This window comes from Branchiostoma lanceolatum, chromosome 14 (genome assembly GCF_035083965.1).
Source record: "Branchiostoma lanceolatum isolate klBraLanc5 chromosome 14, klBraLanc5.hap2, whole genome shotgun sequence".
NCBI lineage: Eukaryota > Metazoa > Chordata > Leptocardii > Amphioxiformes > Branchiostomatidae > Branchiostoma > Branchiostoma lanceolatum.
In genome coordinates, this window is record NC_089735.1 from 5,780,400 (window position 1) to 5,806,363 (window position 25,964).

At 44.6% G+C, this 25,964-nt stretch overlaps 3 protein-coding genes across 33 annotated transcripts in view; 2 read left to right on the top strand and 1 right to left on the bottom strand.

Annotated features, from left to right (window-relative positions):
• The window catches only part of LOC136448945 (peptidyl-prolyl cis-trans isomerase-like), a 306,630-nt gene that overhangs the window by 227,486 nt on the left and 53,180 nt on the right, over positions 1 to 25,964 (bottom strand). The window lies entirely within an intron of this gene.
• The window catches only part of LOC136448937 (ankyrin-2-like), a 208,899-nt gene that overhangs the window by 164,394 nt on the left and 18,541 nt on the right, over positions 1 to 25,964 (top strand). For 20 of the 31 annotated variants that reach the window (XM_066448669.1, XM_066448658.1, XM_066448665.1 and 17 more), the window contains 11 exons: positions 79 to 290; positions 707 to 914; positions 1,826 to 1,858; positions 3,126 to 3,222; positions 4,217 to 4,445; positions 6,838 to 6,963; positions 8,994 to 9,119; positions 10,067 to 10,093; positions 10,834 to 10,903; positions 11,088 to 11,875; positions 14,150 to 25,183. In XM_066448669.1, coding sequence (XP_066304766.1) covers positions 79 to 290; positions 707 to 914; positions 1,826 to 1,858; positions 3,126 to 3,222; positions 4,217 to 4,445; positions 6,838 to 6,963; positions 8,994 to 9,119; positions 10,067 to 10,093; positions 10,834 to 10,903; positions 11,088 to 11,875; positions 14,150 to 25,183 — 12,950 coding nt within the window. The remainder of the gene's footprint in view (positions 1 to 78; positions 291 to 706; positions 915 to 1,825; positions 1,859 to 3,125; positions 3,223 to 4,216; positions 4,446 to 6,837; positions 6,964 to 8,993; positions 9,120 to 10,066; positions 10,094 to 10,833; positions 10,904 to 11,087; positions 11,876 to 14,149; positions 25,184 to 25,964) is intronic. The other 11 variants (XM_066448681.1, XM_066448656.1, XM_066448660.1 and 8 more) reach the window with 5 other exon arrangements.
• Positions 11,882 to 14,143, top strand: LOC136448943 (neurofilament heavy polypeptide-like; the record flags this gene model as incomplete). The annotated part of the gene is made up of 1 exon (XM_066448695.1): positions 11,882 to 14,143. A coding segment is annotated over one exon (2,262 nt), but the record flags the coding sequence as incomplete, so codon positions are not given.

The window sequence follows — 25,964 nt, forward strand, 5'->3', positions numbered from 1 at the left end:
AGCATCTGAGGATATTCACGCAATGTAGGGTGGAAACTAGCCTTTTCCATAGACCTTACTTTCATGACTTTCCTACAGAAATCGAGAGCACAGAAGAGCTGCAACAGAAGCGCATTGTGCGCATCCTGACCACCGACTTCCCCCAGTACTTCGCTGTGGTGACACGCGTTCGCATGGAGACCAAGATGGTGGGACCTGAGGGCGGGATGCTGAGTTCCTCCGTGGTTCCGCAGGTCCAGGCGGTGTTCCCTGAGGGAGCACTGACCAAGAAGATCAGGGTGGGCCTCCAGGTGAGAGATCAGCCTCTGTTGGAGATGTCTTCATGTACAGCGGAAAGCCAGTTATTTGTATTGCTTATTGTTGTATAATTAGGGATATAGAAGACCAAAACAGCTACCATGCAGATGTATCAATCTAGGATTGATTTGTTCAAAAATTCTATTTTCCTAGAACTATCATAGAGTGACACCAAGCACAGCACTTCAAGTCTTCACTAGATAGCTTTAAACAACGCTTGCAGCTAGAAGTTAGGTGTGAGAGTTGCAGCTAGATGTCTAAAAGTTAGGTGTGACAGATTGTTCAGTTTGATATAACCAGCTGCTGCCATGCTGCGTGCCTGCAAAGCTGGTTTGTTACACTGAAGGGCAGATTTCTTGTCTTGGTGATAGCCAAAGAAGCTGATGCACCTTTTTCTGGTCTTCCTCAGGCCCAGCCGGTGAAACCAGAGCTGGTAAAGAAGATGTACGGGAACAGAGTCTTGGTTAGCCCCATTGTCACCGTGGAGCCAAGACGCCGCAAGTTCCACAAGCCCATCACCATGACGATACCCCTCCCATCTGCAGCGGCTCACGGCATCGTGAATGGCTACGGGGGAGGGGACACGCCAACCTTGAGACTGCTCTGTAGCATAACAGGTGGGTGGGAACAGAGATTCTCTCTCCCAAAAATAATTTCAGCAGCTCGGTAGAACAGAGGATATTGAAGTTTTTCTTTTACACAACCAGTTATGTATCTCACCTGTTTACATTTCGATGTCTATAAGACACCTCCCTCAACTACATGTAAGCTGACTGCCTCTCGCTGCTATAAGTAGCCGGAGTAGTGTTCTTGCTGCAAAAGCGCTACCTACTTTGGCTACTTATAGCAGTGAGAAGAAGTAGTCAGAATCTCTGAGGAAGGTGTCTTATATATAGACATTGAAACATAAGCCGGTGAGGTACATTACTGATTGTGTAAAAGAAAAACTCCAATAACTCAAAAATTCTCTCTCTGTGAGACAATCTTGTTCCAGCACTTCAAGCAGTGACTATGACAGAAACTATATACACTAGTTGTGTGTTGCTTTAGAGATTTTAGCTGACAGATGATATTATTGTGACTGTTGCACCTATCAATCTACTTGATTTACACAACATTGAAGTTGCCATACATGATTTATTTATGTAGGATTTGTAATACATTTCACCACATTACAATGGGTGATATTACGTTCTGTGCTCCCTGATATAAACTGCACATACAGTCCTCACTCCCTGTATATTCTTGAATTTTGAAGCATTTGTGTATATAAAGTTAATCACGTTCTACATTGAGAGACAAGCAGCTGTGTGTTTTTCTCCAAAACTAAAGGCGAAATTCTAACATGATGATGCTAACCTGTTTGCAAAAACAAGACAGCTATGATTTACTGCAGTAACAGTTTTTCTAATGAAGACTACACAACTTTACTTGTTTTTATTTTTTTATTATTCCTTTTCTTTGTTGATTGTATGACTGATTGCATGTTCTGTTCGGAGGAATTTCACGCTATGTTGGTTCTCCGTAGAGGGAAGACAGCAGCCCTATGGCGGTTCGCAAGGTACTTTTGAAGCTTACAGCAAACGCTCTCAACAGGCATAGGAGATGTTCTTCTGCTCACAGTACACTATGAGCTGAACAGCATTGCCTTGCCTGTTAAGAGATGGCAGTGTCGATTGCAATACTTCTGTTAAAAACATGCAGCTAAACTTGCCATGCACAACCCTGCTAACATTGTCACGCTTGTCTGCTGTAGATTTTTATACCGTCATCTTCAGCACTTCATTTTTCTAGAATGCACGTGCACGCTCTACTTTTTGAGTGTGCTGTCACTCCTATATTCTTTCTTCGTAATCATCATCATATCATGCCATCTGCACTATATCATAACATAAGGAAGTTCAATTCAGAGCATCTACATGTATTTAAGACCTCAATGTTTACAGTGAAACTGAAAACCTACATGGAGATCTTACTCGACAGTTTTATTACAGGAAGACATACAGGCAAAACTGGAAGAACTAACATCTCACACTAATTAATTACAAAATTTCATGACTGCCAGAAACACATAGAATCGAAATCCAGCTAATTCCATTTAAGAACTGTAGCTTTAAACATTTTTCTTGCAGAATTTGTCATATTGACTGATTCATTTATGCATCATTTGTACCTAGACATGAGTGTCTAGAAGTAAGATTATTTTTAGTATTGATGAAGATTATTTTTGATATTCATAATCATAGTGATGTGGCCAGTCCTGTTATGTAGTGTATCTGTGGCTATCAAGAATATTGTTGACATTTGACAGACTGGGGTATGATTATACCTATAGTTGTTGTTTTTGTGTTAAGTTATCACAATTCTATTTCCGAGAAGAGCAAAATCAAGGGAGTCTACAGTAACTGTTGAACCTTCTTGCAGTGCGCAGAAGTGAATGAAAATATGATTAAGTCTTCTTGGTTTAAAAATAGAGCTTAATATGTGATAGAAGTTTTGGAAATACCAAGACCCGTACTGTAGACCCCTTTAACTTTCCTTTCCTCCTAAAGTCAGTCTTCAATGGAACTGTACTCTGCAGACTTTGAAAAACATCTTAAGTATCGAGTTCTATAGTGAAAAACCATTGATTGACATAGGAAAAGTTCATTTTCCTCTCCTTAACTTGGAAAATTCGATATCAAAACCTTAAGTTTGTAATGTGGACCTTAGCTTAATGTTTACCTAAATGTTCTCTTCTACCTGTTTTAACTATGACAAAGACAGCTACCTGCAGCTATCTGCAGGCCACAAACCTAACAAAGATTCCTTCCGCTCTAACTCCACAGGCGGTCCAAACCCAGCTCAGTGGGAAGACATCACAGGCAGCACCCCGCTCACTTTTGTCAACGACTGTGTCTCCTTCACCACCACTGTGTCAGCAAGGTAAGGAGAACAGGTTTCAGTTTCAGTTTAATTGGTAACAACTTGCATGTAACAAATGTACAAGTCACATGAAATAGGTTGAAACTACAGTAAAAACGCTCAAAAACGATACAATAAACATTAGAGTTAAAAAGCAACAACAGCAATCAATATAAAATCTATACAAATTAAAATATGAGCTCACAACATCTAGGGATTCTTCTTGGACAACAACTTCAGAGCACGTGGCGTGAAAGATATTCATGTCGCTTAGTTTTGCTTAGTGTGGGGAGGACCTGTTCACGAGCCCGACGCAGATTGTAGTTGATCTGCGATGGTCTGGACACAAAATCAAGCTCAGGGTTGTGAGGATCCACCAAGATGTTTTGTAAGGTTCCTCAGGGAGGCCTCAAATTGCTCTCCTGTAGCAGGGTCTTTCAGTTTACTGGTGTCGAACTTCTTGGGTACAGATGCCTTCTTTTTCTGTCTCTTCAGTTTGATCCTTATCTTGGCAATAGAGAGGTATTTAAATACCGGATTCGGAGGTTGGAATCAATTTTGTTACAATTTTTTTGTTTGAGGACACAAAACTCTCAACTTCTGTCGCATTTCGCATTGAAATGTGTGTCTTTTCGGGTGGTTATGACATAGATAAAATAAAATACAACACCATCCTCATATATTCCGCATCACCCTCAGTCTAGGCCCGACCGCGGGTCGCGTCAGGCGATACAACCCGTTGTCAGGCTGGTACCTCGGGCGATACGGAATACACTGTTGTATTCTTTATCTATGCTCACTTATGTTGTAAAAGTTGTTTAAAGATGTTTTATCATAATGCTGTAAGTGTTACATGTATATTTGATTGTTAGACAATTAGATTTTTGTTTGACTTGTATATATTGTATGCCATGCCGGTGTGAGAGCCAGTAATGGTAAGACATGCCTGCTCTCACCCCATCCACTTATGTGGTAAAGCTTAATAGATGAATAAACAAATGATGTTCTTCCGTAGGTTCTGGTTGATGGACTGTCGCCAGATCAACGAGTCGGTGAACTACGCCACCCAGCTGTACCGGGAAGTCATCGCTGTGCCCTTCATGGCCAAATTCGTGGTGTTTGCTAAGACACAAGACCCAGTCGAGGCCAGGCTGAGAGTGTTCTGTATGACGGATGACAAGTACGACAAGACGCTGGAAAAGCAGGAGCATTTCACAGAGATTGCGAGGAGTCGAGACGTAGAGGTAAGACTCGTCCTGCATTCCTCCTTAGATTTAAGTCGTAAAACTGTTGATCGGAGGGCTGGTGACAATCTGTTCACAGGAAGAAGCAATTATCGATGAAAATAATCCTCATGCAACATTGATTTATCCAGAATTGATTATAATATAGTTAATGTTTAAGATTACAAGCAATATGAAATTGAAAATTCCAAGATAATGTAAAAAATGCATGAAAGAAAAACAATATAAGAAATTGATAGATCCTGTCAAAGTCTGCATTAGAAGGTGTTTTAGTGACAAAAATCATTCTATTGTCAGGCAAACTTCTGTTGAACAAGCATTGTCACCTACCTCTGATGTGATGAGTTGATGTTGTTATAAGTTGGATGTGTGACGGTAATGACATAATCAGTTGTGGGTAAAATCATAAGAGGAAGATGCATGAAGTCTCCTTGTTTCCTACATGTAAGTGCAAACCTTGTAAGGATGTCTGGGAAATCCTTAAAAAAGATACCCATTAAACCTATTGGTCCATACAAATTTTGTATCAATAACACCAGAAGTTGACAAATGTATTGAACGTTCATGTGATTTGTGGACATTTGGGTGATCTTCAGACAAAAGAATCTCTGTCAAGTCAGAGCCCCAATATTTGTTTCTTAAGTCATGCATGGCAAAATAGATTTTAGGTACTTTTATTTCTTGTGAAATTAATGACTATGTTAGATTTAAGTTGCAGTTTCTTTTGGCACACTCAAGTGTGTCCACATTTCACAGTTATTGTTTTCTTCAGCTTTTCCAATGTGTCTGTGACTATGTTACTGGTATTTTGTTTCTTCTCACGTTCTTTTGTTTTTCTTTCTCTTTCTGATTGATTACGCTTGTTCTCTTCTATTTTAGCAATTTCCTTGACTGTTTTCCTTCTCCTTTTCTCCCCCCTCCCCTTTGCCTCTGCTTTCTGCTTCTGACTTCTTTTCCCTCCCTCTCCTTGCTGTAACTGATGAACTATACAAACTCAAACAATTAAAACAAATACCACAGATCTATTTTGACGGTTTCGATGATGACATATACTAACAATCCATTAGATATGCCACAAAATCAAGATGCATTTCAGTTGTCATTTACACATAGCACTGCTCTGTAGTTCTAGTAGCTTGAGGCTAAAATCTAAAATAGACAACTGTACAACTGCCAGTAGAAATCCAACAAAATGCAAACTTGTAACTCAGGCTAGCTGACATTTTTCCACTTGTAGTCATCAAAGAAGATGCGTTTGATTGGGCAGGGCCATTTGGTCACCAATGTTGGAATGTTCATGAGAGGAAAATGCTGTCTATGAAACATCAAAAACATTATGATATGTAATGACAGCTATGATGACAGATTTGAGGATGTTGAAGTTTGACAAGGCACTGCATGAAAGCAGCATATTTGTGAGAACTGTAACATTTTCCATGTGGTCTTCTTGATGGCAAAAATGCAACAAACATTAGCTTGAGTAGTGACTCGTGAAGCGGAGAGTAGTACATATATGTCCTAGATTCATTGTTACATAGACCAAAATACTTGTCAGGGTTTATGATTTGATAATATGTGGAACAATTCCAATGGTGCTACTGTATGTTATGTTAAGAGGGCTAGGGTATAAAGGAAGGAGACGTAGTATCGATGTTGGGAGAAACATTTGGTGGGTGTTAGATCGGAAATCGTACATGAAGGGTTTGTTAGGAGGGGTTTGGGACCAGAATTTAGATTCGAGGATATGATAGCCTGTATGCCAGCTTTGTAAGCTTTATTCTGCTACCACTCATCTGTTGGAGCAAGTTGTCAGGGTAAAGATCAGTGGTAGCAGACTAGAACTAACAAGGCTGGCATCCAGGCTATGGATAGGAGGCAACAGTCTCTAGTTTTTTTTTCATGCAAACTATCGGGTGAGTTGCTCCTTCCTATATCCTAGCCTTCATTCCATTATGTGGAAGCTTTGGGAAGAAGGATTTGGTATTCCTTGAAGTCTGAGTCTAGCAATTAGTGCTAGAAGGGTGAAGAATTAGCCGTTGTAGGGGACCAGTAAGGTTGACGTAATGAACAAATGTTGTTCAGAGTTCAGGAGAATAGCCATTGTACTTCCTTGATTTGTGCAATACCTTTGTACCTCATTACCTTCTCCTTATGTAAACTGTCTATATCTACTGTACCTTACTTCTGTATTTCCAACTTTCTGTTCTACCTTTGGATTCCTTTCCGTGTATTGTATTCATTGTCGTCTGACAATAAAATTTCCTGTTAGCAACTGAAAACTGCTTGTCTCCAAGTCTTTTGTAGAGAATGAGGGAGACTGAATTAGTTTGTAACTCGAAGCATGTTCTTCTCTCTCCATCGTTCCTGTTTTTGTCCTGGCCCCTCCCGGCAGGTTTTGGAGGGAAAGACGGTGCATATTGAGAGTGCAGGGAACCTAATTCCGCTGCACAAGTCCGGCGAACAACTCCACCTCAACTTCTATGCATTCCGAGAGAACCGTCTGCCATTCCCGGTGAAGGTGGGTTGTGTGGCACAGAGAGTGCCCATGTTGTTGATGTGTTAACTTTATTATGCTTACATCTAAGTGTATCGATGTAAAACTTAGCAGCTCTCTTGAAAAAAATAATATAGGTATTGTGCCAGTGTTTTGCAGCAGCTGATCAGTGAATTTGGCAAATCTTACCATCTTAAAGAAAGATATTTCCTTGCCAAACGAAATTATGCTATTGTGTCAATTGTGTAAAAGTGTACAAAAGCCATGTACATGTCCCAATGCTCAGCTTTCCACCGGCAGACCTACAACAATAGGTACCAGCCCAAATTGTTGGCTTTCACTCTCTGGTTAGACCTTATTGTAAGATTAGGAGAATAAATCTGATAGAAGTTGGCAAATGTTCTTTTCGGAATCAGCTTAGTAGCATCTATGTTACTGTAACTTTTATCATGAAACAATGCTGAACCTTTGTTATATCCATGAATTTTCTTAAGTTATGTCAATATCTTTGTATCTGATCTGTCAATGTTGTGTTAACTTCGCATTCTAGTTTTTTTACAATATATGTAGACAGGTTAGCATTAAAAGCCGGGTTATTCACTTAGTTGTCTATTACACTATTCAGGAAAGTGATTTTGGTCAGATCATGTCGGCAGTAGTTTCATTTTGATTCTTTGTATTTTTCTGTTTATGTTAAACAATTTAGTTTCAATGTTACAGATGGGCAGCTAATGCGAAAACAAACTGTCTAAACTTACAAGCTCAAATGCAAAGTAGCTCTGTATACAATGGCTTGGAAAGTCTAATGTTTTCACACTACTGGCAAAGTCTGTATGATATGCTGTTGATGTGTAACTACAAGTTTAACAGAATGTACTATGTTCTTAATACAGAATATATGTTCTAAGTATGTATCTAAAAACTTGTGTTAAAGGCTCTTAAGAATTCAATACTTGGTGTTCATAACAGAATTACCTGTTAGTGGCTCACTTGGATTGTATGTTGTTCTGTTGATGTATATGGCAAACTATGTGGGCTGTGATATGTACATAATATTGACGTTGTGAACGACTTGTGCTATAGTCTACGTACCCACATGTATCAGGAGGTTAGCTGTGTGGCAGTTGTCAGCATGGTTTGTATTATAAGTATGACGATGCGGCAGCCTGAAGCAGGCAGCAACTAACGTCGCTCTTCCTGGCTTCAAAATATTCACCCGACTAATAATTCCCTGCACTACCACCCCCACCCCCATCCTCATACAACCATCACAGGAGCTGGGTCTGAAAACAGCCTTTGCTGAAGCCAGTTAGCCAGCTATGAGGTCAAGCCAGGTGAAGAAGAAGAGCAGATCTCAAGGCTCCCCGGATGGTGCACACACCACAGCAGCAGTGTCTGCGGAAGGCAGCTGGGAAGAAACAATCTTAACTCATATTGTGTCTGTTTCAGTTTGAATTGTTGGAGAATGACAGTTGGAAACATCCAGGAGAGGACAATCCACAGAGGTTCTCTGTCATCATGCTGCTTTTGTGTTGTGATATGTATGTCTTTCAGTGATGAGGAAAACACAGCACCCGGGGACCCTGGATTCTAAGCAGCTTGGAGAAAGAAAATTGGAAATTTCTTGTTTAAATATGTTTGATATGAGTTGCAACAGGGGTATCCAGTCAGCAGTCATCAACTATGATACTAAAGTGTATCACACTATTCTATACAGACATTGAAAACAATAGCAGCACTGTTATTTAAAAAAGATTTTAACATTAGTGTTTTGGACAATTCAAGACATCATTCTGGTAAATTTGAAGATGCAAGGACAGCTGTCAAATGTTGTCAGTCACTTATGCAAAGATAGCTTCATCTCTCTGACTTATCACTTAAGTGTTGGTATCAGCCAGAGGGTGAGGCATTTTTGCAGCATTCAGCAGTGTTTTTAAATGATGTTCGACATATGTTGTATTCATGTTGTCAAGAAATGTACTGATATTTTACCCTTCTCTCCACGACTGTTTCCCGTCACATTTTGTTCTTAACTTATGCACTTTTCCCCGCAGGTCAAAGACAGCAGCCAAGAACCAACAGGGCGGCTGTCCTTCATGCCCGAGCCTAAGACAGCCAAGAGCATCCCCCCTCCTCCTGCCATCTGTAACTTGAATGTTACATTGCCTGAGCATAAGAGGGTAGGTGTTGTGTTTCTCCTTATTGCTTGCCAGGACATGGGGATGTGCTTGTTGCTGATCGATGATCGATGATAGCCATTGCCTTGCAAAGATGTATGCAAAGCAGAGATAGAAATGTGGAATGTAAAGTCTTGATGATTGCTGATTGTCTTGTTGGATGTAGTAATACTTGGCCTGTCATTGATGTGAAATGATTCGTGTGAAGCTTTTAAATGATCGTACATGTTTGTGTATTGTTTGTGTCTGTCATGGCTTGGAACACATCCTTCTCAAACAGTTAAAGAGCAAAGTAGTAAAATAAAACGAAAGGTGACACTCAGACTTTGTCCGAAATATAGTTTCAACATCATTTTGATGATTGATATCCATTAATAATTGTTTGGGATGGAGTATGTTCCAGTTTGTGCATGATTATTGTCAAGCTATGTGTCTTTACAAACTGAGCAAGAACCATTCCTCCAGAATATTTCCTCCTTTTCCCCCCTTTCCCCAAATGTGTAGTTTCCACCCTTAATTCAGGCCATCCAATCTTTTTGTGTTGTGTTGCTGTGTAGGCACAGGCAGAGACCCCCAGTTATGACTATGAGGGAATTGAAATGACCATTGCCAATCCTGGTGAAATGGAAACTGTATTATAACCCCTGTAGAGTAGTTTGGGTGGGTGCTTTGGGGCTTAGCTACAGGTGTAGGTACCTGAATTAATGGTTGGTCTTTGTTTTTTCCTGCTTGTGCCCTTTCTGCCAACTTGTCCCGAGTCTTAGAACTTCTTTCTGTCTTTCTTTCTTTCTCTCTGTCTATCTGGGGTCTGGTTTGTTGTATTCCCGTGTATATAATTATAACAAGTGGTGTGGAAATTCGAACTTCCATTCATGAGGCATTTCCATTCTTCCTCCATCCCTTTCTCATTCCATCCCTTGCTCCCGCTCACATTGCATGCCGACGTCCAGGATTCGTTAGACCTAGATGCCTTAGAGGTAAGCCAACGTGGACCCAGTCAGACATTTCTAGCTGAGTACCTTCTTCAAGCTGTTCATTTTTCATGTGGATCTGGAAGTTTTGTTCTTTAAATATCTTGTGTCCAGTGTGTTCTGTGGTTATTGTCTTTATTTCAAATTTTCCATATCACAGAGTTATGCCTTATGCCAATTGTTAAGAGGCAAACTGGTATTCCATATAGCAGCTGATATTCCATTTCTTCAAATGGACAGTGAACAGTTCTGTTGGAGTGTGAAGGTCTCATGCATGCCATTTATAGTGGAGTTATGGCTGGTAGTAGATAGATATGGCTGGTAGTATCTTGTTATTTTCCAAGTTCAATGAGCATGTATGCATGTTTTCTTTGCTTTTCTGAAGCATGTCTGTCTGTGATATTTGCATTATGAAAAATTTCCTTTCCTCATATTGTGTTTATGTTGATGGTTATATACACTGTACATTCACATACAATGTAGTTGTAGAGATGGAAAAAAACTCATTGTATTGAACAATCATATCCAAAAACCTTTGGCATTCAACCCAAACATGTGGTCATCACATCTACCAGTACCTACATCATTCTACACCACATAGAGGCAACACTTACAAAAACTTCTGAATTATTTCTTTCCATACTATTAAAGAATTGGTGGACTTAAGTACTGATAACTTGTCCAAAGGCTGTATCTATAGTTGGTCAGCTAAGTGTAGAGTTTAATACCATGTTGTTACTGTCCAGCCCATCCAGGTGGTAGATGCTAAGGTGCAAGAAGAAGTTGAGAGAACCATCGCCGAAGCTGAACGAGCAGGTCAGTCAAGAACATGGACAATGACTGTTTTTGTTGACTTTTTCTAACAAGTCAAATGCAAAACATTCAACATCTAGCCCTCAAAAAGTTTTAAGATGAATAACCTATTCTAAAAGGCGGAGTTTATGAACATGTTTTCAAGTAAGTCGATGGTCATATATGCCTACTGTGATGTTGATTTCAGGTCAAGAAGAAAGGAAAGAAGAGGTCCCCTCACCAGTCAAAGCAACAGAAGTCGTAACGCTTGAGACCGTCACAGTCACAAACCTCCTCAAAGAGGCACCCAGTCCTCCAGAAGAAACGATAGTGACTGTGGCATCTCCCGAGAGAGAAGCCCCAGACCTGGTAGAGGAACCCAAGACAGACTTCAACCTTGATGAGGTTGTCGAGTATGTGCAGAAGATGGAAGTTGGAGAGAAGGAAGAGAAGAAGGAGGAGGACTTGTCAGAGGATCAAATCAGTGACATTGTGGACCAATTCATGACCACCAACAGGCAGTCTGGTGCAGACTTCTTCCAGGGTCTGGAAGAAGAAGTGAAGCCACCCCCGGAGGTACCAACTGAAGAGATGCTCCACGTCGATGCCAGCAGGAGTTCCAGCGTCGTTCCAGAGCCACCTACTCCAGACAGGACCACCAGCTTTGAGACCACATCAGATGTGACACCACCCACAAAATCACCCGAGGAGGAGGAGGCTCCTCCTGTTGCTGAGGTCAGCATCAACGCAGTCGAGTCGCCAGCAACATCACCCATCTCAGACGGCCCGATGGAGGAGGAGCCAGTGCCGGAGGAGACTTCTCCCCTGGCAGCGTCTCCAGGAGAACCAGAGCCGTATACGCAGATCACTGAGGAGATGGGGCCCATCTCCGAACACATCACAGTGACAACAGAAGTGGGACCCGAGGGAGAGGTGAAGACCATCACCACAACCCAGAGGCGTGAGGAGAAGGTCATCGTGGAAACCGTTGGAGAGGTATCCCCCGAGAAACCTGCAACTGCTGATGAGCCATCGTTAGGTTGGGTTGAAGGAGGGGAGGTTGAGGTTGTTAGAAGGCGGGAGAAAGCCCCCTCTCCAGAGGGATCCCCTGAAAGGCTTACTGAAAAAAGGATTAGTCGTGAGGTTGAAACCTTCCTAAAGCGTACTAGTTTTCAGGAATTTGAGGATGAACCTTTGATTATTCCTGGTGTAGATGTACCAGCTGAAGCTGAAACAAAGCCCGAAATTGCCCCCACTGACACCCAACCTGCAGCCTATGTAGAAGTTAGCAGAGTGGAAGAAAGTAGACAGGTAGCCGTAGATGCAGCTGAAGTGACTCCCTCTGAACAGGTAACACCACAAAAGGAGTTGCCTGCAGAAGTAGAGAAACAGGAGGCTGACGTAACACCAACCCCTGTAGAACCCCCAGTGCTAACTCCGACTGAAACACTCCCTGCTGAAAAGGCAGTAACTAATCAGGTTGAGGTTAGAGAGGAGATAACAGTCAAGGCAACAACAGTAGAACCAACTGACAAAACTGTTCCTGACAATCAATTGGCTGAAAAGGTTGAGGAAGTCAAGGAAGTAATTAGGGAATCAGAATCTTTAACACCAACAGAAGCACCAGTAAGTCAAAAGGTTGAGGAAGGTGAGGGGGAAACAGTTAAACTCAGAGAGAAGCCAAGAACTGAGGAACAAGGATCTCCTGATCGCTTGACCGAAAAAAGGATAAGTCGTGAGATAGAAACCTTTTTGAAGCGCACTAGCTTTCAGGAATTCGAGGATGAGCCCCTGGTTATACCTGGTTTAGATGAGCCAGCTGAGGGTGAAGTTAAAGTAAAACCTGAAATTGCCCCCACTGAGGTAGCACCTCCTGAGCCTAAAGAAAGTAAAGAAAGACCTGAGGTAACTCAGGAACTTAAGGAAGTAAGCAAGCTTGTTGATGAAACACCTAAATTAACACCAACAGATAAGCTGCCAACCGAACCTCTCATCAATGAACAGGTTGTTGAAGTTAGGGAGGATGTTGTAAAGCAAAGTCTATCAGAGGTTGCCCCCATTGAAATAGAACAACCAGGGCCAGCTGAACCAGCTGAAAGAAAAGAATTGGATGAGGTAAAAACAGAAGATCTCTTGGCTAAACAAGTTGAGGAAGTTAGGGAGGATGTTAAAGTGGCTCAACCAGGTCCTGCAGTACCCGAACAAGTAACATCAGCTAAAGAAGTCACTGCAGGCGAGGAGCCTGTGAAATTAAGAGAGAAACCCCAAACTAAAGGGTCTCCAGAATTGACTGAAAAAAGAATCAGTCGCGAGGTAGAGACGTTTTTAAAGCGCACCAGTTTCCAGGAGTTTGAAGATGAACCCTTAGTTATTCCTGGTCTGGATGATGTAACCATAAGTGGAGCTGAAGCCAAAGCTAAAGATGAAACTACCCATGAAGAAGTTAAGATTGTTGCACCTGGACCACCTCCTGTGCAAAAAGTAGAGGAGCCCAGTAAAGAGGTTTCTGGTGAGGTTAAAGAAATTGTAGAGCCCGCCCCATCAGAACCTGTTAAAACTACAGTCTCAAAGGAGGAGATAAAAACAGTGGAGGTAAAAGACGTCAAAGAACCTGAGGTAGAGGTAAAAGAAATTCCACAAAAAGAGCCAGCAGTGACAGAGTCTGTAATAACACCAGAGGGGAAGGAAATAAAGGAAGAGGTGGTTAGCAAAGAACAGCCTGAAATTGAGGTTGTACAGCTCAGAGAAAAACGCAAGCCTGCTGAGTCTCCGGAAGGCTTGACCGAGAAACGTATTAGTCGGGAGGTGGAAACATTTCTAAAACGCACAAGTTTCCAAGAGTTTGAAGATGAACCTCTGGTCATTCCTGGTTTAGACCAACCAGAAGATAAAACCGAAAGTAAGCCTGAAATTCCAGTTCCACCAGCTGTTTCAGAACTCCAGCCTGAAGCTGTGTCTCCTTCTATAACCCAACCTGAGGTAGACAGAACAGAGACTGTAGAAGTACAGCCAATCCCAGCAGACAGCAAGGTAGTTCATGTTGTAGAACCTAAAGAAACAGTGGAAGATACAGTTACAGAGGAGCAGATAGTTACTGATGATGGTGTAGTGACTAGAATAGTGAAAACAACTAGAACAGAGGTAGTTACAGGAAGTAGTGCTGTTGTAGAAGAGAAGCCCATAGTCATTGAGAAGTCTGTATCAGATAAGCCCACAGTATCTGAGGGCGAGGTAGGTATTGTTGTTAAGCCCTCTGAGGAACAACCACAGGTGCCGCAGGCAGATGTTCCAGCAGGAGTCGCCCCTCCAGGAGAAGAGGAGAGAGTCATTCTCAGACAAAAACCTGACAAAGATTCCCCACTCACCGAGAAAAGAATCAGCACGGAAATTGAGCAATTCTTCAAGCGTACAAGCTTCGTGGAATTCGAGCCTGAAGAGCCAGTAGTGTCAGCAGAAGAAGTTTCAGCAGTGACACCAACAGAACCTGTAGATAAGGAGCAGGTCATTGAAGTCAGAGCTCATGCTGAACCTGAACAAGAAGCAATAGTGTCAGCTCTAGTTGAGGCAGAAAAGTTGTTAGGAAGACCCTTGTCTTCTGATGAAAAGGCCACCATCCTGCAAGCAGCTCATGCAACAAAAAGGCCACTGTCAAGTGACGAAATAAAAACCCTTGTAGAAGCAGTGGACACCTTTGGTCGCCCACTTACGCCAGATGAAACAGCAAAGGTGCTGGAAGCCATTAAAGTGGCAGGAAGACAATTACAGCCAGAGGAATGTTCAGCAGTCCTGCAGGGTGCCAAAACAGCAAACAGGTCCCTAACACCAGATGAGATTTCCGCTATTGTTGGAGCATATGATGTCGTGAAAAGGCCCCTTCATGATAGCGAAATTTCGACCATAATTCAAGCAGTAAAAGCCGCAGGAAGACCACTTACACAAGACGAAGTGGCGGCCATTGTGGAAGCCACAAAGACGGCAAATAGAAAGCTGTCGCCAGATGAAACCAAGTCTATCCTTGAAGCAGCAAAAGAAACACAGAGAACTCTGACCAGAGATGAAACTGCCTCGGTCTTGGCAGCAACAGAAGCATCATCTGGACCACTGACACCATCCGGTGTTAGAGCAATCATTGATGCAGCAAATGCTGCCGGCAGATCTCTTACACCTGAAGAAGCAACATCAGTATTGAGAGCTGCAGAAGCTTTAGGCAGGCCCCTCACACCAAAGGAGATAAATGCCCTTCTTCAGGCCGTTAGCTCAACAAGTAGGCCATTGACTAAAGATGAAGCAACTGCCTTGGTTGAAAGTACGAAAGTTGTTCAAAGACCACTGAGTACGGGAGAAATGACAACACTGCTTAATGCAGGTAAAACTGCAGGTCGACCACTGAAGCCAGAGGAAATAAGCACTCTGTTGGAGGCTGCAAAAGTGGCAGAGAAGCCTCTAACTCCGGCCCAGGCAGCAGCTATTCTTGATGCTACACACTTTGTTGGAAGACCATTGAAACCAGAAGAATCACAGGCAATCTTCGAGGCTGCAAGAGTAGCTGGTCAGCCACTGAGCGCTGATGATGCTGCAGCTATCATGGAAGGTGCAGAGCAGACAGGAAGAGTTTTACATCCCGAGGAAGCTGCATCCCTGCTCCAGGGTGTGAAGCTGTCAGGAAGACCACTGACAATTGATGAGGTAGCAGCACTGTTGGAAGCAGTAAAGTGTGCAGGCCGACCCCTCACTCCTGAAGAAGTGGCAAGCATTCTTGATGCAGTAAAAATGTCAGAAAGGCCACTGACTACCAACGAGACAGCAGCAATACTTGAGTCCACCCGTGTCATTGGGAGTAGGCTCATGCCAAATGAAACTGCCACAGCCCTGGAGGCTGCCAGGATAGCTGATCGACCTCTCCGGCCTGATGAAACAGCAACTGTTCTTGATGCAACAAGAAACCAAGGAAGACCACTATCTCCTGGGGAAACTGTTGCCCTTCTTGAAGCGGTGAAGTCTACTGGAAGACCATTGACGCCAGAAGAAACAGCAGCAATATTGGAAGCAGTGAAATCATCAGAGAAACCGCTTTCACCCCATGAAACAACCAGTATCCTAGCTGCAGCAAAGATTGCAAGGAGGACACTCACGCATGATGAGACTGCTTCACTTCTTGAAGCCATGAAAGCAACAGGAAGGCCACTTACTCCTGTAGAAACTGCTGCAATTCTTAATGCCACAAGGGCAAAATCAGGGCCCTTGTCACCTGAGGAGACTGTTACTGTTCTGAATGCCTCAAAAACACTTGGCAGACCACTTACACCAAATGAGAATACAGCCATACTTCAAGGTATCAAAGACACTGGAAGAGCACTCAATGCTGAAGAAATAGCTGCAGTGTTAAACGCTGCTAAGACAGCTGGAAGGACACTGGCTCCCGAGGAAGTTACAGCAATCGTTGCCCCGCAGAAACTCAAAGAAAGTGTTGTTCTGCGAGAGAAAAAGTCACCTATCACAGAAAAAAGGATCAGCCAAGAAGTAGGACAGTTCCTGAAGAGAACAAGTTTCGCTGAAATGGAGGATGAACCAGTCGTCTTAGAACAAGCTGCAGCAGAGGACAATGCTGCACCTCCCGGTGTCATTGAAAAAGCTGAAGTAGAAACAACAAGAGAAGTAAAACCAGTCTCGTCAGCTGACCAAGCAGCTGTTGACGCCTTGGCAAAGCAAATTGGAAAGGATCTTTCAGATATTGAAGCCAGGACCCTGGCCACTGCCATTCAGACAATGGAAAGACCACTGACAGCAGCAGAAACACAAAAGCTGATTGATTCTACTAACGCAGTGGGTAGACCACTCACACCCAATGAAATTGTTGCCATTGTTGACACAGCGGGTGTTGCTGGAAAACCTTTGACTCCAGAAGAAACTAAAGCTCTCTTTGAAGCAGCCAAGCAGACTGGAAGAAAATTATCAAACGAGGAGGCTGTTGTGCTTCTGCAAAGTGCCAAGGCAGCAGGAAGGCCTCTAACTCCTGATGATACTGAAACTGTTATTGAGGCAGCCCACCAGCTTGGGAGGGTGTTAACCCCAGACGAGAATGCAGCTCTTCTTAGTGCTGTACAATCAAAGGGAAGAATGCTCTCTCCTGACGAGATTACTGCTGTCCTAGATGCTGTAAAAACTGCTGGAAGACCACTTACTCCAGAAGAAGTGGCAGCTGCTCTAGACAAAGCAGAAATGCCACTTTCTCCTGAAGATGAAGCAGCAGTCCTTGAGTCAGCTAGAGCTGTGGGCCGTCCCCTGTCACCAGACGAGACTTCTGCTGTCATCGAGGCAGCCAAAGCAGTTGGAAGACCGCTCACTTCAGAGGAGACAGTAGCTATTCTTGAGGCCACTGAAACACTAGGCAGACCATTGACACCAGAAGAAGGAGCAGCAGTTCTTGCCGCTACCAAGGCAGTAGGACGGCCTCTGTCTCCCAAGGAAACTTCTGCGCTGTTGAGCGCAGCACAAGTGGCAGGGAGGCCGCTGACACCTGAAGAGGTAGCAGCTGTCCTTGCAGCCCAGAAAGTATCTTCAAGTCCAATGACACCAGAAGAAATAGCAGCAATATTTGATGCAGGTAAGTCAGCAGGAAGGCCGCTAACAAGTGAAGAGACTGCTGACATCTTAACAGCTGCCAAAACAGTAGGTCGGCCATTGACAGAGAATGAAACAGCATCAATTCTCACAGCTTCTGAAATAGCTTCACCATTAACACCAGAAGATATATCTGCCATTGTTGCTGCCTCAAAACTGGCCGGCAGGCCGCTAACAGCAGACGAGATTCTTGCTGTCCTCGATGCATCAAAGGCAGCCGGACGACCTTTGACAGCAGATGAAACTGCAGAGGCCATTGCAACTGCTCAGCTTGGTGAAATGGATGTCTTATCAACTGAGATACAAGAAGCTGCAGGAGGAGTACCACTGAGTCCAAAAGATTCTGCTGTTGCTCAAGCAGCTAATGCTGTTGGAAGACCACTAAGTTCTGAGGAGACAACTGCTGTTCTTGAAGTCACTGGAGCTGTAGGAAGACCGCTGAGCTCTTCTGAGTCGAAGGATGTCATAAATGCTGTCAAACTAGGAGGAGGACAATTATCACCAGAGGAAGCTACATCTATTCTTGAGGCCTCCAAACAGTCTTCACCTTTGTCAGACACAGAAATTGCTACAATCCTCGCAGCTACTAAGGAAGCCGATCGGCCCCTGGAACCTCATGAGGTAGCAGCTATTCTTAAGGCAAGCAAAGAGGCTGGTCGACCACTTACACCAGAAGAGATCTCTTCTGTTCTTAAGAAGGCAAGAGCTGCCAGGCCTTTGACACCACAAGAGGCTGTATCTGTAGCTGAAGCCTCCCGACAAGCTGGTCGCCCCTTAACAACAGAGGAGGCAGCCAGCATTGCTGATGCAGCAACTGCAATAGGGAGACCACTATCACCTGATGAAACTGCCGCAATTCTTGAAGCCACAAAGGCAGCAGAAAGACCACTGACACCTGAAGAAGCCTCTTCTGTTATGAAAGGAGCAAATACAGCTGGCAGACCTCTAAGTCCGGCAGAGACTGCAGGATTTCTGAAGGCAGCCTCTTGCGTTCCCAGGGAAATTACATCCGATGAGGCTAAATCCATTATTGATGCAACGAATGTAGCTGGAAAGGAATTAACAACTGATGAGGTTAAGTCAGTGCTTGCTGCATGTGATTCAGCCCACAGGCCATTGAATGAAGAAGAAATTGATATGGTTCTGGAAGCCACAAGAGAACTCGGGAGACCCTTAACACCTGAGGAGGCTGATATCTTGCTGCGTTGTTCCAAGGAAGCAGGACGGCCACTGACAGGTCCTGAGGCAGCTGCAATACTTGCCAAGGCAAAGGGAACAAAGGGACCCCTCAGTCCAAACCAAATAACGGAAGCCCTAAATGAGGTAGCTGCACAAGGAGCTGCAGATGTTATTGGCAGACCCTTGACAGCTGATGAGAGAACAGCTCTTGAAGAAGCCAATAAAGTGGCAGGAAGACCCCTTTCTCCAGAGGAATCAGCTGCTGTTGTAGAAGCTGCAAAAACAGTTGGACGTCCACTGTCGTCAGATGAAGCAGCAGCTATATTGGATGCAGCACAGAGTGCTGGAAGGCCTTTGACTGCGGAAGAGACTGCAGCTATTCTGCATGCATCTGCAACAGCTGGAAAACCATTAACACCAAGTGAAGTAGCTGCAGTCCTTGAAGCAAGTAAAGTTGCGGGAAGACCATTGACAGGAGATGAGGCATCGGCCATCCTTGAAGCTGCAAAGGCAGCAGGAAGACCTCTCACTGCAGAGGAAGCTTCAGCTGTTTTAGATGCTATCAAGTCAGCCGGAAAACCCTTGAGTTCTGATGAAACATCATCCGTGGTCAACGTAGCAAAAGCATTGGGTAGACCACTGAGCCCCAAGGAAACTGAAGCTATCCTGGGGGCAACAAGGGCAGCAGGAAAACCACTAACTCCTCAGGAAGCCACAAACATCCTGAATGCCGTGGCAGCAGTGGGGAGACCACTGACTCCAGAAGAAACTGCAGCTCTGTTGAAAGCAGCAAAAAGTGTTGGAAGGCCACTTTCACCAGATGAGGCTGCAAGTCTGTTAGAAGCCATGAAAGAAGCCGAGAGACCACTCTCAGACGATGAAGTGTCTTCTATTTTGGAGGCTACTGCAGCTGCAGGACAACCACTAACAGGTGAAGAAATGGCATCAGTTCTTAGAGCAGCTAGGGCTGCTGGAAGGCCTTTGTCGCCAGAGGAAGCCAAATCTATTCTGGATGCAGCTAAAGTGGCTGGACGCCCTCTTACACCCAATGAAACCGATGCAATACTTCAAGCCTCAAAGTCGGCTGATAGGTCTCTGAGTCCAGATGAAGCAGCAACAATTCTGGAAGCTACCAAATCATCTGGACGGCCCCTCACCTCTGATGAATCATCAACGCTACTGGAGTGTGTTAAAGCCGAAGGTCAGAGTCTATCCAGTGACCAAGCCACCAATGTCCTGAATGCTAAAAACATAGCAGGACAGAAGCTAACACCAGATGAGACTGTGTCTTTGCTGGCAGCTTCCAAAGAACAGGAGGGTGAACTTACACCATCTGCAATCAGTGGAGTTCTGTTGGCTTCCAAAGAAGCAGGACGTCCGCTGACACTTGCAGAGACAGCAGCACTCTCTGTAGCAGGGGCACAAGAACCTGTAACCCCAGAGACCATTGCCAAGGTTCTTCAGCCAGAGGTAAGACAGGAGCCTGAAATAACATCAGATGATGTGAAAAAAGCAGAGGAAGCTGCAGAAAGGTCCCTCACTCCCGAAGAGGTTGGAGCAGTCAGTGCGTCAGCTAAGTCAGCGGGAAGGGATTTGACTCCCGATGAAACTAATGCAGTCATTGAAGCAGCCAAGGTCACTAACAAGCCATTGACACCGAATGAAACAGTTGCTGTGCTTGGAACTGTCCAGACAGTTGGCAGGCCACTTAGTCCAGATGAAGTTGCCGCAATTGTTGTCGCCACACAAACAACAGGCAGACAACTGACTCCTGATGAAATGGCTTCCTTGCTTGATGCAGCAAAAGCCGCAGACCATCCACTCACTCCACAAGAAACTGCTGCAATTCTTCAGGCTACAAAAACAAGAAAGGAGTCTTTGACTCCAGATGAGGTAGTAGCTGTTTTGGATGTAACAAAGGCTGAAGATCAAGAAGTATCTCCAGAAACTGTTGCAGCTGTTGTTGAGGCAACTAAGATAGCTGGAAGGCCACCAGTAAAAGAGGAAGTGAAAGCTGTCAAAGAGGCTGTTCAGTCGACACCAGGAACACCGCTAAGTCTGAAAGCTATTGCCCAGCTAGTGGATCCATCTAAACAAGTGGAAAAGCCAGCTGTTAAGAAGGATGATGTTGATGAAGCAGCTGCTGTGGCAGGCCGAGAAGTTAGCTCTGAGGAAGCAACAACACTGGTTGGTGCAGCAAAACTAGCCGGCAGACCTTTGTCCTCTGAAGAGGCTTCAACGGTTCTTAATGGTGTGCAGAGCCTTGATAGACAGCTCACGCCCAATGAAACCAACAACCTTCTGGATGCAAGCAAAATCGTTGGAAGACCATTAACGCCCGAGGAGGCAAGTGCTATTCTTGAGTCAGCAAAGGTTGTTGGAAGGCCCCTTACTCCAGGTGAAATGGCCACTGTTCTCGATGCTTCAAAATTAGCTGGAAAGCCACTTACACCAAATGAAGTAAAATCACTTTTGGATGCTAAGAATGTGGCTAATCGCCAACTTACACCAGATGAAGTACAAGCTACTCTTGAAGCAGTAAAAGCAGCTGAAAGACCACTTAAACCTGAGGAAAGTGCTTCCATTTTTGAGGCATCAAATGTAGCTGGTCGACCTGTGGTCTCACAAGAGGCCCAGACCATTCTGAGTAAGGTGGAAGAAAGTGGGAAACCATTGACGACAGAAGAAGCGTCTCGTACTGTACAACCACAAAAGGAGATTGTTGTGCCAGAAGAAGTTACCACAGGAAAGGTGGCTCAACTGCAGGAGGTTCTAGGCAAGCCTCTTTCTCTCAAGGAAGCTTCTGCCATATGTGTTGCCCAAAAGGTTTCTGCACAAGACCTCACCCCAGAGGAGATGGGCACAGTGCATGAAGGCTCCAAAATCACAGAGCAGCCTTTAACTCCAAATGAGACAAAAGCACTCATTTCTGCAACAAAATCTAGTGGACAAAGTCTCTCTCCCGATGAAGCTGCAACCATTCTTGAGGCAACAAAAACAACAGGAAGGCCTCTTACCCCTGATGAGATGAACAGTCTCATTGAAGCTGTCAGAAAAACAGGAGGAAAGCTTACCACTGAAGAAATAGCAGCACTTCTTGAAGCAAGGAAATCAGCAGGAAGGCCTTTGACACCTGATGAAACTTCTGCTATTCTCAAAGCTTCCAAGACAGCAGGGAAACTGTTGTCTCCAGATGATGTCTCAACTATTCTTGAGACAACTAGAGTAGCTGGCCGACCTACCACACCAGGGGAGGTGACAAAATTACTTCATGCTGTAGAAAAAGAGGAAAAGCCTCTTACTCTGGAGCAAATTGAGGAATTTGTTGAACCTCCAATTGTGATTGTAAGAGTTGTGCCTGAAGTTTCTCCATCAGACATGAATGAGGCAGCTGGTCTCGCCGGAAGGAAAGTAACCAAGGAGGAAGCAGCAGCTTGCAGAGAAGCTAAAGAATCAGCTGGACGGCCTCTTTCTTCAGAGGAAGCGTCAACCGTAATAACAGCAGCTAAGTCCACTGGCCAACCCCTCACTCCAAATGAAACAGCAACAGTACTTGATGCTGTGAAGTCATCAGGGAGGCAGTTAACACCAGAGGAGACAGGGTCAATGATGGAGTCAACAAAAACTGTCGGAAGGCCTTTAGTTCCAGATGAAACTGCAAGTATTCTGGAGGCTTCAAAAACCACCAAGAAACCATTGAGTCCAATGCAAGCAAGCTCTATACTTGCAGCTGTAAAACAAGCAGGAAGACCTGTATCTGTGGATGAAGCAGCTGCTACCATCAAGGCTGTTGAGGAGACTGGAAGACCACTTAAACCTGAGGAATGTACTAAGCTTCTTGAGGCAGAAAAGCCTGAGGAAGAAGTCAAAGTGGCCCCTGAAGCTATCAAAGAAGCAAGTGAACTTGTTGAGAGGACAGTTACACCAAAAGAGGCTGCCACAATTGAGAAAGCAGCAAGAGTATCTACAAAGCCTTTGTCTTCAGATGAGGCACATGCCGTCCTAGAGGCAGAAAAAGTCACCAAGAAGTCTCTCACACCAAATGAGGCTTCTGCCATTCTTGCCGGCGTAAGAAGTCTGGGCAGAGTCCCCAAAGCTGATGAGGCAGCATCTATTGTTGAAAGCACAAAGGTAGCTGGAAAGCCACTGACACCAGATGAAACTACATCAGTGCTTGAAACAACCAAGATAGCAGGGAAACCTTTAACAACAGATGAATCCAGTTCGATTCTCCAAGCAACAAAGGTGACAGGGACAACATTACCACCAGACCAAACTGTGTCACTTTTGGGTGCTGTGAAAACAGCAGGGAAACCTCTATCATCAAATGAAGCTTCAGCGGTCGTAGATGGCACTTATGCCGTAGGCAAACCACTCTCTCCTAACCAAGTGGCAACAGTTCTAACTGCAGCTAAAACATCAGAAAGACAATTGCGTCCGGAGGACACAAAAGCTGTTCTGGAGGGATGCAGAGTAATCGAAAGGCCATTAACCGCTGATGAAACAGTTGCTGTACTTGATGCTGCAAAAACATCAGAGGAACCTTTGACAACAAATCAAACCAGTGGCATTCTTGAAGCAACAAAGGTAACAGGGAGACCTCTGACACCCAATGAAACAGTTGCTATACTTTCTGTAGCAAAAACGTCTGATACGCCTTTAACATCTGAGGCTGTATCCTCTGTCATTGAAGCGACCAATATCGCAGGAAGGCCACTATCGCCAGAAGAAACAGCTGCCTTACTGGAAGCTACAAAAGCGGCAGGAAGGACGTTAAGTGCAGAGGAAATCAACAATATTCTGCACCCTACAAAACCAGAGGAGAAAGTAGAGGTTGCACCAAGTATGGTCGAACATGCTGAAAAAATTGCTGGAAGGCCAGTGTCTCCAGAGGAAGCCTCAGCATTGAAAGATGCATTGAAGTCTGCAGGACGACCCCTAACACCAAATGAGGCCTCGTCTATGTTAGATGCCAGAGGAGTTGTCGGGAGGGAGCTCACCCCAAATGAAACAGCTGGAGTTCTTAATGCAGTCAAGATTTCAGGAAGACAGCTCAAGCCAGATGAGACATCTGCACTTATAGAAACCTCAAGAATTGCGGGGAGACCGCTAACGCCAGATGAAACCTTGGTAATCCTTGATGCCACCAAAGCAGCAGAAGGACCACTGACTGCAGAACAGATATCAGGCATTTTGAATGCTGCAAAGGCACTCGGTCGGCCTCTAACAAAGGAGGAAACTAAGGCTATCCTGAATGCTGCAAAAGTGGCAGGGAGGCCTCTCAGTCCCACAGAAACCTCAGCCCTACTTCAGGCCATTCAAGTGGCCGAGCGAACCACCAAAGCAGCAGGAAGGCCTCTTGCTCCCATGGAAGCTGTCACATTACGTGAAGCCATGAAAGCACTTGGCAGAGAACTCACACCTGAAGAAGTAGTTGCCATCCTTGACACAATGAAGGAAAAGGGAAGACCACTTTCCCCCGAAGAGATGGAAGGCATTGTTGGGCAGCCAGTCACCGTTGGGTTGACCAAAGATGAGCAGGCAAAGGTTGCTGCAGTTGCAAAAGCAGCAGGACGAGAATTTTCCCCAGAAGAGGCTGCTTCAATCGCAGCTGTGGCTGATGCCGCAGGTCGGGAACTGAGCCCTGAAGAGGCAGGTGCTGTTGCTGCCATTGCAGGAGCTGTTGCAGCTGGAATGTTGACACCTGAAGAAGCTGCAGCAGTTCTCAACGCTGCACGTGCTGCAGGACGAACCCTTTCCCCACAAGAAATAGGAGCTCTTGTCAGAGCCACAAAGGCCGGCGGAAGAGCACTCACCCCTCAAGAATCTGCTGAGATTGCCAGAAGCGCAAAGCAACTGGGTAGAGATTTGACACCAGAAGAAATCCAAGCCATTCTCTCTGGAAAGCAGGTTGTACCATCTGTTGTTGTAGAGGATGTAGAACCAGAGATGAAGATCACTGTACAGGCAGCTGCTGTACCACTACTGGCTGAACAGGCACAAGCCTCATCTGACGAAATGTTACACAAGGAAGTGGAGGTCATCACCACCAAGAAACCAAAACCCAAACGCAGAAGATGGCCAAAAGTGTATGTTGATACCAGCGAACCTTTGGAAGATGAGAGTGGGGAATTCTTTGTCAAGGTTTACGAGGAAGATGAGGCGGCGACTCTTCGTGTGACAGAAGAGGTGCACTCTGTATCCCCCATTCCTCCTGAAATGGAAAGGGCAGACCCCGTTCTAGAAATTGAAGCCAAGACCAGCGTGGCTTCTAAGGTGGTCAAGAGATCGGTCCTCAGAGAAGAAGATGGTGAAACCAAAGTGATCGAAGAGGTAAAGTTTTCTTCTGAGGAAGATCCAGAGTGGGATGTTATGGTGGAAGCACAGGATTGGGGAGAAATGGGAGCAGAAGAGTGGGAAGGAATGACGGAGGCATCTGCACAGTCTAGAGTCTTCAGGCTGATTGAGCAACCTGTGGTAATGGGTGCCAGCAGCCAACCACAGGTAGACTTTGTGATGTGACACACCACTGCATGTTACCACCACCGTGTTCTGTCTGCTGGATAATGCATGTCAGCTGCTTTCTGAGTCTTGTATTGACGTTGAGGTAGGCAGCCATGTTGATGGCCTGCGCATGATGTGTTCCACTGAAGCTTGTCTCTCAGACTGTTGCAGCACTGTAGGAAGGTCTGCACCGGAACACGCTTGTGTGGAAGACTCCTCTTGTTACACATCCAGCAGAATGCATCTCTGTGTGTGGAGGATACATGCTTATGTCAAGTGCCATCTACAGTGTTCAGTCATCTGTGATGTCCTGGAATTGTTCTTGGTGTACCTGTTCTCCAGTATCTGCGTCCACATGGAAAGCATGGACAGTGTGGTCTTCAACATGTTTCCTATGGGCTTCTCCATCCTAGCTGCATTTAGAGAGTAGGCAAAAGTCCCCATTGTAGAAAACCATTAGTTATTGCAACCACCTCCAAGTCAACGAAATGTCATGAATAATGTAGACTTTATTATAAAGTCTTGCATGAGGTAAAACATTCTTAACTCTAACACCAAATAACTAACAGTTACTCATCATTATGATATGAGATTGTCACAGTATCACCCTCCCAGACACCTAACAATGGCTCAATGGCAAGTATAAGTAGCATGTTGATGAAATGCAAGAGTGTGAATCAACGCTTGTGGTGAAAGACAGTGAAATGTGATGTTTTTGTCTCACATCTTCCTTTGTGCTCCATTCCTTCAGTGGAAGCTCTCCATTCACAAAAGCTGTATT